We start from the raw sequence: 13,540 nt of genomic DNA, 5'->3' as shown, positions 1-13,540 counted from the left end.
GTTCTTGTTCTTGTTCTTGTATATTTCCTTTTTAAGTAAAATTAAGAAGCAATAGAGGATCCCCAACTAAAAACATACATTGCTACATCTGCTATACCTTTCGTTCTATGAAATATGACATCTTGCTTTGTTTCAAGTCCCAATTTTTCTGAACCTCATAACATATCTTACTTCCCTTATTACAGTTTGTAATAGCGCGATGTACAAGCGGAGCTTAAAAGTTTTATGGCACAGTTCGAACACATTTTACAACGCTGTTACCGGTTGAGAAGCGATGGAACAGCGTGTTAAAAAGCTTGCAGCATATGTTCCGCTCACCAGCACTGCAACAAATTGTACCGCAATGGCAAACGCGCGCGCACCAATCTGCCGGGCGCTCATTTGCCATTAGCCCGTTTGATTGCAGTTTCGCTAAAGTGCCATAAGTAGCGGTCGTAACGCTCGTAAAAAAATAAATCTTTGCCATTTTTCCGTTTTAGTTTCACCCCCTCGGCTTCCGCGCGCGTCCCAGCATGGGTCGCCTGTGCGCTTCTTCGAGCCGGAGAGCGCGATAGCGATCAGCAAGCCATAAATTCGCCACACTCACCCCGCGATGCGGCGACGTTGTCATCGCCGTTGTAGCGCACACACACACACACACACACACAAAAACTCCATCACAACCACCTCCACCATCACCACTGCTTGCACTGCACAAGAAAACCGCACAAAGTCCACTTATGGCACGTATAATTTGTCAAGCGTCGATCAATGTCTGATTTACGATCGTATTATGCGTTGCACAATTGCGTTGCATGCATGCATGCAGGGCTGCGGGACTGCGCGCACTGGGGGCGGCTGCTTTGCTGCTCTTTCCGTGCTATGTGTGCTGTAAAACATTCCCGATCCTTCGCGGTCAGTTTTTTTTTATTTTGGAATTGTTTTTAACAATTCAATTCGATGATGAAAAATTTGAAAACAGAACAAACAATAAATCGGCTGGCCGAAAATTCACACAAACGCAACACCGTTTGCCCTTAAAAGGGAGCGAAACATTCTAACATTTGCTGCATTCCGCCAGCCATCACACCAGCCAGCCAGCGTTTAGCAGGGAGATGGAATCGGGCATTGCCAGTTTGGAGGCTACTGAGAGGGAAATAATAATTTAATATAAAAAAACACGAAGAAACCGCACAGCATCTTTGCCTTCGCAATCGAGCAAGCATCGATTCATGGTCGGTGATGCGCGATTGGGGGGGGGGGGGGGGGGGGTTGTGCACGCTCGACCACTCGACCAACGAGCATCGTAAAACGCGCTGTCTTCTTCGAATCCGTGATAAGTTCGTCTCATTTACACACAATGGTACACGCAGTCGCCGCGATGGCCAGTGTAGCGCGGGAGAAAGCGGGAAAAGCTGTATAAATGGCCACCGCGCTCGAGGACAACAGGGCTTCACCACCAACCCCCCCGCCGGTCAGCAAATAAACAGCAGCACAGAGACGACCTTAGCGGTTGGGATTACCATTTTGCTTCAGGTTGTTGTTGTTGTTTTTTTTGAGCTGCTGAAGTCACAGAGATCTGTTTGGAATCTTCTGGAAGTATAAACATCGATCAGTTATTTAAAAAAAATATGAATAAAGCCTTGCTACTGATTTTGGTAAGGAATTTCAGCGGAAACGAATATTGGTGCCGTGACCAGGATGAGAGAGCACAAAGCACTAAAATACCTCAACATTGAAGAAAAATTATCGAAAATAGTAGCAAAATGCATCATCCAATTGGACTTGGACTCGTTTAAAAGTTACTTCCTGCGGAATCTAAAAAAAAGAAAGGAATTGTCGTAAAAAACGAGCTCCAGTAATTTTCACATACCTTCAACGCTTAAAAAAAAGAATCCAACTGTGTTACATTAGCACGCAATTAAACGGGCGTACGGCGCTTACCTCCCCCCCCCCCCCCCCATTGCCTCAAACCACAAGCCTCTCTCCCCGTCCAATACTAAAAGAGGAATGATTTATAGCTCACGATATAGCACCGTGCTGCTGCTAATTAATGGCGCTCCGGAGCTAGATCCTTAAATGGGCCCGGCACTGGCGGCCGCACGTGGTTCGTTGCTGCAGCCCGTGGTGCTGGTGTTCGATAAATTCACGCCTTGCGAGTGGCCGGACAGGCGGTCGTCGCACAAATGCAAATGCTTTCCGCTCCGGTGTGCACCTTGGTTTTTGGTGCACTGGCGTGCCCTTGCAGGCTTGGCTGCTTGGAAGCAACGCGGTACCGATGCGAATGCGAATAGGCTGTAGAAAAAGGGAAGCAAGCGGAGCAGCAGCTCCCTATAATGTCCTGGTGGGGTTACAAAGAAGGATCCCGCATGTGAACTACGCGATGAAACCACCTGCACCTGTCCGCGCGGGAAAGTGGATGGTTTCAAAATTCATGACGGCTTAATTACCCCTCGCCTGGGTAGCTACGGTGTTCAGCTTCAGTTGAAAGTCAACCGCAAACGCCTCATTCGACACATTCACGCACCGTTCGGGTTATAGCGCACGCCACAATGTCGGAGCATCCGATACACACCTTCGATCGGCTGATCAAACGGCAGCGCCTGCTGCTGAAGCTGATCGGCATCGATAGCTACGATCCGGCGTTCCGCATCCACTCGCTCACCTTCATGTTGGTGTGCCTGGCGCTCACCTTCTTCGTCATCTCGCTGTACGACCTGTACCTGTTCCGGGACGACCTGTTCAACTTTGTCTACGTGCTGATCACGATCTTCTTCGCGACGATCGGCATCGGCCACATATCGGTGTTCCTGCTGTGCAGCAAGCTGTTGGCGGAGCTGCTGGAGCAATCCTACCGCACCTACCGGCTGGTGGTGGACGATCAGCGCGAGCAGCGCATCCTGCAGTGGTACACCAGGCTGTTCCAGCGGGCTGTGGACGGCTACACGCTCGTCTTTATCGGCACGTCCGTGGCGGCCGGCTTGCTACCGCTCGCCATCTACCTGCTGTCCGGCGACCGGGTCCTGCCGTACGGTGTTGTGCTGCCGTTCGTCGACCCCGACTCGCTGGTGGGCTACGAGCTGAACTACATCTATCAGGTGAGCTGCATCATCTGGACGCCGCCTGGGCTGGTCGCGTCGGTATGCATGTTGTTTGGGCTCGTGCTGAACATCTGCATACAGTACGACATACTGGCGGTGAAGCTGCAGGACCTGGACGAGCTGATACGGTCGCCGCACCCGCACAGGGACGCGATGATTGGGTGCAAGCTGCGCAGCATCCTTCGCAATCAGCAACGACTGATCAGGTAGTGGGGCTGGGCGAATCCTGGGATATATACAGAGAGAGAGATAGTTAGGAGATACTGTTTGTGTTTTTTTGTTGGTTTGTGTGTCTGGACAGTTTCATCGCCAACATCGAAGCGGCAAAAAACGTCCATTCGGCCGTGGAGGTACTCTCGCTAGGGCTGCAGATCGTTATCACACTGTTCGTATTGCAATTCGTAAGTGTCTCCCCCCCCCCCCCCCCCCCCCAACAGTGCACCAACCCTTGGGAGCTCTCTGGCTCGCTTCATCCATGTATTTCCCACCCGACAGTCACTCTGGATCCCCGGGCTGGTGTTGATACCGGTCTTCACAATGCAGCTCTTTCTGTTCTGCCTGCTCGGTACCATCATCGAGGATAAGGGCGTCAAGTTTTCGGCCGGCGTGTATAGCCTCACCTGGAACGAGCTGTCCAAGCAGGACAAGCAGATCTTTCGCCTGCTGCTGCTGAGCTCACAGCAGCCCCAGACGCTCACCTGCGCTGGTATGACCTGCATCAGCCTGAACCTGTTCGTCAATGTACGTATACCCAAGCTGGGCGTGCTTTCGGTCTGTTTAATGTGCCCTTCCAATTACAGATGTCGCAAAAGTTCTACTCAATCTTCATGATGTTACGCAACATGTAAAGCCTGACCCGAGGATGTGCTTTAATATGTCTCTATTTCTGTCATATATACACACACACACACACACATACACACTAACGTTAAGACCTTGAAGCACGGCAATTTAATTACAGTGATCCTCCTTTCCACCTACGCACACACCACGTCTAGGACTACGATTGAAGTTTGCATATTGCAGTAGCTGATCCACCAGGCACTTACTCCAATGGGGGATCCTTATTAACCCGCTGCGCCAGAGCTAATTACCTCACCCATCCCGCCCTCTTCCCCCTTCCCTACTTCCAGCTCATTAGCAGTCTGTTTGATGAGTTTCCGCTTATATTCGGTGCCGTAAACTCCCTGTCGGTTTAATCCACCCGGTGGCGCCACGGCGGTCGGCAGCGAAAGTCCAATCGAACGGTTCGACCGCATCCTGTACTGGCAGTGCCACATCCTCCGAATGCTGGGCATGGACGGGTACGACTGCAGGCTAGAGCACAGCAAACTGTCCGCGGCGGCGAAGCTGATGGCGGGCCTGTTCATGGTGATCTCGTTCTACGACGTGCTGGTGCTGTTCCGCGATGACCTGTTCGGCAAATCGTTCGTGCTGTCCACCATCTGCTTCGGGTGCATCGGCTGGGGCCGCATACTGGGCGGGTTCAGCCACCGGGACGGTCTGCCGCGGCTGATGCACATAGCCCGGGACACCTATCTGCTTGCCAACCTGCATGACATCTTCGGGCACGGTGTGATGCTGTACACGCTCTTGTTTCTGTTCGGTGCGGTGATTGCGTCCGTCGGCCGGGGCTGCTCTAGCTGTACAATGGGGAGCGGATACTGCCGTTTGGGGTGTACCTTCCCTTCGTCGATCCGGACAGCACCAGCGAGTATGAGCTGAACTATCTGTACCAGCTCAGCTGCATCCTGTGGAGCGCGTGTACTCGCCGCAAGCGATCGTGGAGGTGTTGTCGCTGACGTTCCACCTCGTCATGACGCTGTACGTGATGCGCACGGTAAGCGGCTTCCATCGCATGGGATGGACGTCAGCGTTCGACACATCATTCTCCTGCCCTTCTTTCGGAGCATTTGGCTGCCGGGGCTGTTCCTGATACCGCTCTGCACGATACAGCTGCTGATCTTCTGCATCCCCGGCACGCTGATCGAGCTCAAGGCGTCCAAGCTGACGGGATCGATCTACGACACGGCCTGGCACGAGATGCACCAGCAGAACAAGCAAATCGTTCACCTACTGCTGCACCGCAGCTAGCATCCGAGTGGACTAACCTGTTAACATCAATATGAATCTGTTCGTGAATGTACAGAACTCCTTCTTGCTCGCTCCGTTGTATGCTTGCCATTGAGTAGTGCCTTGTGTATTTCTTTCCCCAAAGGTTGCCAAGAAGGTGTACTCGATCTTTATGATGATGGAAAGCATGTGAAGGGAAACCCGCCAGGCAAACGCAACGACTCGCTAATTAACCTTTGACTTGTGGACTTTTTTTTTGGGAAACTAAACGCACACACGCACATGCACGCAGGAAGCAATACATACGCATGTTTGTTATGCGGGTCGCGTTTGGTAAAACATACATCCGAAGCCTGTAGCGTCGGATGTCGTGCCCACACTAGTTTGGTGGGTGCCTCGAACTTCTCCCGCCCAGGAGCGCGCACGTCGGAAATTGGAGCTCAGTTGAAACTGCAATCAAAAGGTTCATTATGAACGATTTTATTCTTTCAAATAATAACTACAACAACATCTTAAAAACAATACCCACGGCCCAGGTAAGCTAATGAGAATGACCTTAAAAGCGCGGACGGCTTCGGGGACCGATGGGCCGTAATGAAATTGGGCAGGCCATTATCGTTGAAGATCCCGCTGCAATCCCGGGCGCGTGTGGGCGTCCTAATCGTCCCTCGTAAGCTTCAACCGCATTCGATCGGGCGCTGGGATCAGGTTGCTGAAGAGGCGTGCCGCGTGCTGGCGGCTAGGAAACGAGTCTTCAGGGCGGCCTCGGCTGCTGAACTTTCGACCCCAGCGTGGGTCGTTATCGGGGTCCCGGACGTGGCGGCACTTGCCGAGATCTAAATCCCAATGTGTAGCGTGAGTCTCGCTCGCTTTTTTGGTTGCTGTGGAAGTTGTCGACGCTTCGGTACCGCGGCGGAAGGTTCTGGGCACCTTTGGCTGATGTACATTTCCAGCACAATGCATAGATTTTCACCTTCGTCATCTTATCCGCACCGTGCCCTTCGAGGGATGAAGCAGAGAACGTGATTCCGGATGTTGACACATTCCCTTCCCCTAACTCTCTCTCTCTCTCTTTCTCTGTCTCTCTCTCTTTCCACTTTTTCTTCTACTTCACCTTCCAACAACTACAACAGGCCCGGTTCGCTGTTTACTTGTTTGCCAAGCGCTCAAACGCGTTCGCACGCATCCGCCAGCACTGTTTGATGAGAAACGTGTTAATACATTAATTTGTCTAATTAATTTCATATCGCAGACCACGAATATACGCGCCACCTTTCCTCCGCGTCCAGGCTACTGTGCGTGCGTGTGTGTGTGTGTGTGTGTGTGTATTTCTTATACATCCCAAACCATACGGGCAATGGAATGTTTATCGATGAACACTTCCGAGGACTAGAGCCGCTCGAGTGCTGGTTGGATGCGGTGTAGGTGATGCGTTGTGTGCGCGTTTTCGGTTGAATGAGCCGCAAACTCGAATAGCTGCACGTTCTCGAAAGGAAGTTTTGTGTGGCTTACAGTCAAAATTTGTCTATCACAGAGAGAGAGAGATAGTGTGAGAGAGAGAGAGAGAGAGATCGTTTGAGTGGAGAACGAAACGTGCGCAAGGGTGAAAGCGAACGGTTGCGGTTCATCTGCACGAGAGTGCGTGGTGCTCGCCGGGTGCTGCGACGGTGTTGCCCTCGTGGGCGTCAAGAGCAATGGAACTGTACTACACACAGACACACACACGTCCGTTCTAGAGCAGCACGCGCTCGCTCATCCGCTCAAGAGCAAAGGGAAACTTTTCGTAACTCAAACATTCGACACCGTAGATAAACAGTGCGCACTGTCAGAAGGGCCGGACGAGTGAGCCGGAGGTAAAGTGGGTGCGAACAGACGATAACCAGGGCAGGGGGAGGGCAGAAAGCACAGCAAGCATCCACGCTCGCACGCTCCTCTTGCTTAGGATAATGGTAATTGGGAGGTGAAGTTGGAGTGGAGTCGCCACGCCAGACCCTTAAATGTCACTGATCTGTCAACTGTGACTTTGTAGCTTCATTTTTTTTTATTTCAATTCTTTCACCCAGCCAATAAAGCTAGCACAACTCGTTTGCTTCATCACTCAGAACGATGCATTGGAAAGAACTTGACGCTGTACGACAGCCACAACGTCGTACAATCAAATATGCATGCCAGAGCGCCCCCTGCAAGGCAATAAAAACAATAATAATAATAATAATAATAAAGCCTCCCCCCCCGGTATGCTTTGGATTCCCACGAGCGAACGGACTAGATACATCGTTGGAATAATTAATCCAAGCAGCCTACACGGTAGCAACGCTCATAAAGCAGAACTGTTTATTTGTCTGCCGGGGCTAATAATGTTTGCGTTATGGCATCAATAACTATTCCAACTGGCAGCTCTGCCCCATAGTACCTGATTAGGTGCACTAATTAGAATATGCAACTTTGTTGCCCGCTTTGATGTACGGTTCGTCTGATCCGGGTGATGTAACTGTGGGCAGGGATGATAAACTTAAGCAACAACTCGCTTGCAAGCGTTCGATATGATGTATGGACGTCCAATACATCGTTCGGAAGAATTCAATGTCATGTTTGAGGGGAGTCAGATGTTGTACTGCAATAGACGCGCTAGGTCCTACAAGCATTGATCCTCATCCAGTCCCAGCCCTCTCGCAGCAAGAACTGGCTGTCCATTTGCGTGGTACTTAGCAAGTCTTGAGACGCCTGTAACGGATAGCCCTGATCCCGCCGGTTCACATCACGCCACAAAGACGAATTCACCGGACGGCGTGGAGCATTGGAGCAGGCACACAAGTGCTTTAAGCCCGGAAATTGCTAGACTCTCACCTTTGCTCTGTGCGCGATGGGAAAAGAATTTCACAAAAAAAAACCTTTCTGAACCGTCTAGACACCAGTCGAAGAGGTCCATCACTGTGGCGAAGACGTATGTCCCAGGTCCCCAACGGTCCTGCTCCCCACCGCCAAAAGGTCACTTCCGCCATGAAAGCCAGCTTACAGAAGAGTTTGCCGATGTATAATGTTGTCTTCTGTTTTTACACCATGCTCCGAAGCAAAAAGGCCATTTTCTACACGCACCTCGTGTAACAGCTTTTTTCTTTCTTAATTTATGCCTCAGCTAAAGGCCTGCCACGGTTTTACGGCCCTAGCACCTCCCCAACCTGCCTCCCACCGTAGCAGTGGTAGCGTTGGGGGGGGGGGGGGGGGGGCGAACCTTAGGCCACGGCCGTCGATCATTTCCCAAAACAGCTTGACGGCGGCATCCAGGCATCAACTTCCATAAAATATGATCGAAATCAAAGTGGCCCGAACGGTCGAAGCTATTAGCTGAGACGGTTCGACCGACACGCACACTCCGGCCCGGCGCAATCGTTTCGGACGGCTCTGCCACAGCAGATCCAGCCGGCCAGATAGAGAAATCAAAAGTTGTCCAACAGATAACACCGAAGTGCTAAAATTTGGAACAACGCGTCATTTAATGCACCGCGGGAGACCCCGAGAGCCATCGCTCAGGTTACGGAAGGTCACACAACGGGGGGGGAGGGAGGGGGGTGGGGGGATAGGCCCTCCACCTTCCAAGTCGGACAGCTCTATTTCAGCTGGATGGTGGAGCAGAGATGGAGCGCTGTGGAAAGCAGTATCGAATGGCATCGAGTGGCGGGTTTGCCGGCGAATCACCGGTCAATTTGGACCACCGGACCAAAAGCGGGGTGGCGTTGTTGGTTGTTGTTGTTGTTGCCGTTGAGGAAAGGGGTGGTAGATCTTGTTCGTACGCCCGGGGCTGCAAGAAATCAAATCAAACCGATCCGAACATGATTAAGTTGACATAATCGCTTGAGGTAGTCCCCGGCTGGGTGCAGGGGCTCGTGTGCTTGCGTGTGTGTGGGGCCCGGAGGAGGAGGAGGGGCATTTTGATCGACGATGGAGGCCACAGCACACGGCACCACAGTGCGCGGGTTTCGATTACACGCTCGCGCACCCAAGAACCCAGCCTGGGCGCTCTCTGGCTCGTCTAGCGACGCAGGTCTAACATTTTCATAAAATTCTGATAACTCATTTCATCGCAAATCGCTTGACACCCGTGAACGGAACGGCATACCGATGAGTAGTTGCTGTCGTAGTGTGTGTGTGTGTGTGTGTGGAGGAGGCAATCCACTGCGAGATAAACGGGATCTCCGGAGGCCGCCGTGGATGCCGTTTCGTGACGGGTGACGGGCTCATTTGCGCAGCATTCTTCCGCCCAGGGCGCGCAATTTGCATTGTTAATCAACGGTCCGCTCTGCCCGGCCCAGCACCGGTAATCAACGGGCTCATTGTCTCTCGCCTGGCGTTGCATGCTGAATCGTTCTCATAGGTTCCCGTGCAGCGTTTCCTGGGCCTGTGTAAGCGCTGTAAGTGATCCCGCGATCTCGCTCTTCTGCCGCTCCGTCGCGAACGGTGACGATAAGACGTCCGGACGTCTTCCCCTGTTTTGGAGCTCTGCGTTTGGAGTAGCGTACTACGTCAAGCGCCGCGACTTGCGACAGCAAGCCGATTAATTGCTGGGCACGAGATTTATCGATGTTAAGCGGTGTTAGGCAGTGGGGGAAAAGAACAGGATCGTGACACCGGGCCCGGGCAGCGTTTGATTTACCGTGTCTTATCAATTAACCCAAGCGCTAGCGCAGGTACAATGTATGAACCGTTCCCGTTTGGGCCCTGCGCCTTTGTCCTGCACAAGAATGCACTTGCCCACGCCAAACCGAATGCCGAATGCAAAACAAAAACGAAAGAAAAAAAAAAGAACGAGTCGCATTGCAGCAGCAACCTGCCAACCGGCCGCCAGGGTATTAGCGAAATGCATGCCAGCCCATTAACACCTAAGCGTCCCCTATCCCTCCCTGCTTCAACCTGCTCCCGCACGGGGTTGTGCTGTGTGCAGTTTTTGTTTTCCATATTTTGATTTATGTGTTGTGGCTCAAACCGTTGCGCGAATGTGTGGAAAACCCGCGCGCTTGCCCACCCTGCCACGCCGAAGTCAATTAGCTAATGGTTGGGGCTGCCGCGGGTGCTGCATTACGCACCGATGTGTGTGTGTGTGTGTGTGTGTCGCAACCGGGGACGACGCAGTTTCTCACAAATGTCACCTAACAAAGTGACGGCCATCAATAGCCCGGTCCAAGGGGCTGAACGTGAGCGGAGTTTGATCCTGATAGTGCGATCCGGTGCCCGTCCAGCCGCTCGCCAAGCCCGGCCTGCCGTGTGCACACGGTTGGCCATCCTCACCCATCTTCAGTCCGCGGCAGCGGGAAGGGGTAGGGGCTTTCCCCCCTGTACGCCTACGCGAACACGTCGTCCACCAGTTGCAGTTGCCAGCAGCGCGAGGTGCGTGATAAAGTGGCAACTATTATTGCTTTCGCCGCCCGGCACTGGGCTCCCTGCTCCCTCCCGAAACCCCTTTTACTGGGGCTGGTGGCAGGTGACAAAATGGTTGCTCGCTTTATGCGGGTGCGCTAAATGGCTGCCGGCCATTAGTCAAGCAGGTATGATTTTTGTGCGCAGGCCGTGGCGTGGCGAGCGGAGGCCCGGGGAGGCCTGGCTTGGCATTCATTAGATCATATCGTGGCGGTTTGATTAATATTTCAGTCATATCAGACCGGACCAGTCATGGGGTGGGGCGGGGGGGGGGGGGGTAGGATGGGATGGGAAGAGTGGAAGGGGTGGGAGGGGGGTGGGGGTGGACACGGTGTGAGATATGGCGCAGTCGGAGGCGAATGGTGGCCGATTAGAATCTAAAACAGATAAATTCGCATAATTTAACAAATGTCTCCGATATGTAAACACCACCGGCAAACGCAAAAGCACAAAACGCACTGCCCGACCACGCGACCCACACAGCGTGTGTGTGTGTGTGTGTGTGTGTTTCCGCGTTCCCAGAGGGTGTCTCTTACGTACACGGAAGGTTTGCCGTGTTTGTTTTGCGCTGTGAAGTGTTGGGCTTATCCACTTCTCCGCAGTCCTCACTCGCCATTCTCTTAGCAGCATTTAATAGGCAATTATTTTACACAAAACCCGATGCCTGTAAAACAACGACCGTTACACTAATCTGCTTGATTGTTGTTTTGTTATGCCATTGTCCAACAAACTTTATGCAAGTATTTTAATTTGTTGAGTATCAAAAGGTATTTGAGGAACACCCGTGGCATTCAAACATAGCGATCACAGCCATTGAAACAAAAACCACTAACAGAATGTTAGCCGGACATGATCTATCGAAACATTGGTTGAGTGTTTGGAGAATAGTGGAGGACGACAACTGTGAAGAGTGTCGAGTGCCCGAAACTGGGAAACATCAACCGATGAACCTGTAAGAAATTAGCAAAAAAAAAACACATCACAACACAGAAGAAATATGTAAAGCACTGTGGAAAGAGAAAACGGGAAAAATAATCAAGGAAATAAAAAAATTCATACAAAAGACGAAAAGAATATTTAAAGTTTGTAGCTGTGATACCAGAAAAATGTGTAGACTTTGTAACAATTGTAAGAGTCAAATAAGAAAACGGGGGTATATGATTCTAGTATTCGAAAACTATCATAGAGTGGTAAGTATTTGAATATGTGATGGAAGATTGTAACCCATTCGCCACAATAAAGAAGAAGAAGAAGAAGAAGAAGAAGAAGAAGAAGAAGAAGAAGAAGAAGAAGAAGAAGAAGAAGAAGAAGAAGAAGAAGAAGAAGAAGAAGAAGAAGAAGAAGAAGAAGAAGAAGAAGAAGAAGAAGAAGAAGAAGAAGAAGAAGAAGAAGAAGAAGAAGAAGAAGAAGAAGAAGAAGAAGAAGAAGAAGAAGAAGAAGAAGAAGAAGAAGAAGAAGAAGAAGAAGAAGAAGAAGAAGAAGAAGAAGAAGAAGAAGAAGAAGAAGAAGAAGAAGAAGAAGAAGAAGAAGAAGAAGAAGAAGAAGAAGAAGAAGAAGAAGAAGAAGAAGAAGAAGTATATTATTTTTGAGCGGTTTATTAAGTTTTAATGTCGGTCAACTATGAAACTAGTAAGTTGAATGTAAGTAAGCTTCCATCGATCGATCAATCAATGTGCTCTCAATTGCGTTTTTAAGTCGTTTGCATTAAGGCTTTGGAGCCAAGGTTAATAGATCTTATTTAACGATTAGTGGGACAAAAAATATGGTCATCAAATTTGACCAGAGCAAGCAAATATTATTCGTTCTAGAATTTGTAAGTGATGTTAGGTTTTTTCATTGTCTATTACATAATCTCATTTAGAAAACGGCCACTTGTCATAAGTTGTAAAACTATCAATTTTCAAGATAAAAAAATGGATCAAACGAAATTGTTTTTCCAATTAAAAAATAAAGATAAATAATATATAATGTTGATGTACACATAATTGCAAAGAATTATCATTCGATGACTTCCATTAGTTTCCGCACAGCCCTTTTGCCTTTACTAGTTTTTTTTTTCCTGCAGTAAGTAATTTGTACACCAATTTTTGTAGTTTTTATCTATTTTCCATTTTTTTTTTTGTATTATTGCCCAATGATCTACTTTCGACCAGAATTGTTGAAATATATCCATTTTAACACCTCCCGACAGTAATGACTGAGTCTGAGCGGAATTTTACTAAAGCCTTGATAGGAGGCGAATTTTACTTTTATCAAGACATTCCCCCCGCTCATGAACTTGTGAGTGGGGAATGAGATCCTAAATGCACCCTGCAAGGGGGGAAAAGCAACAAAAAGGTTGAAAACCACCGAGTTAGAACGACAACCCAATATGGCCGTATGTATAATTCACCAGGCACTGTTCTATATTAATGTTTATGTTTAAAGCTTCATTGATTGTGCAAGGCCGTGTTATGAGCCTTTCTCCTACTATTACATCAACTTGCACACACACATTTATCAGCAAAATAGTATTAATATTTTTTAGGGACATTGCATCATTTGCATCTTTTCCAAGTGGCATGTTGTCCATGTGATTGTGCTTTTTTTCTCACAGCAATTCCATCGTTCATAGCTTTTGAACTCAAGCATGTACATGTAAAAACTGTCGAAAAATTAGATAGCGTGTTGAGATTACTTCAAATAACTATCAAAGAGAAGGCCTGGAAAGGCCTGAGAAAACATTTCATGGTAATGTGTGATAGAAATTGATTGCAAACGTTATTATGGCTTAAGGAATTGCTCCACAAACATATGCCAATACGGTACACTTTATGACTTTGTGGCTTCAGTTTGAGCGAATAGTTTTTTACAGGACTTTGTAGGACTTTGAACGTAGATGACCCCAATCAGACTTAGCAAAGCAGTATTATTACTGTTATTAGACCATAAAAGACACACAGACAACTTCCAATAGGACTAAGTGACATATCCAC

At 49.4% G+C, this 13,540-nt stretch overlaps 2 protein-coding genes and 1 pseudogene across 2 annotated transcripts; all 3 read left to right on the top strand.

The window, feature by feature from the left end:
• The first annotated feature begins 1,979 nt into the window (after window positions 1-1,979).
• On the top strand, window positions 1,980-4,112 carry LOC1272040 (putative odorant receptor 83c). The gene is made up of 2 exons (XM_061641717.1): window positions 1,980-3,286; window positions 3,518-4,112. The coding sequence occupies exons 1-2, from the start codon at window positions 2,532-2,534 to the stop codon at window positions 3,909-3,911; spliced, it is 1,149 nt and encodes a 382-aa protein (XP_061497701.1). The 5' UTR covers window positions 1,980-2,531; the 3' UTR covers window positions 3,912-4,112.
• A 150-nt stretch (window positions 4,113-4,262) lies between these two features.
• On the top strand, window positions 4,263-5,098 carry LOC11176126 (uncharacterized; annotated as a pseudogene).
• On the top strand, window positions 5,019-5,813 carry LOC133390949 (putative odorant receptor 83c; the record flags this gene model as incomplete). The annotated part of the gene is given in 3 exon segments (XM_061641694.1): window positions 5,019-5,194; window positions 5,196-5,223; window positions 5,299-5,813. Coding segments are annotated over 3 exon segments (252 nt in total), but the record flags the coding sequence as incomplete, so codon positions are not given.
• Between the last annotated feature and the right edge of the window lie 7,727 nt (window positions 5,814-13,540).

The sequence above is a fragment of the Anopheles gambiae genome, chromosome X, assembly GCF_943734735.2.
Source record: "Anopheles gambiae chromosome X, idAnoGambNW_F1_1, whole genome shotgun sequence".
Classification (NCBI taxonomy): domain Eukaryota; kingdom Metazoa; phylum Arthropoda; class Insecta; order Diptera; family Culicidae; genus Anopheles; species Anopheles gambiae.
Note: the sequence above shows the minus strand (reverse complement) of the source record. Positions and strands in the feature narration are given on the sequence as shown.

What these genes read in the sequence shown, in the direction of transcription:
- LOC1272040 (XM_061641717.1), top strand. Translation starts at nt 2,532, where the DNA reads ATGTCGGAGCATCCGATACACACCTTCGATCGGCTGATCAAACGGCAG. An exon ending in AATCAGCAACGACTGATCAG is followed by an intron (nt 3,287 to 3,517) that starts GTAGTGGGGCTG and finishes CCCCCCCAACAG; the next exon opens with TGCACCAACCCTTGGGAGCT.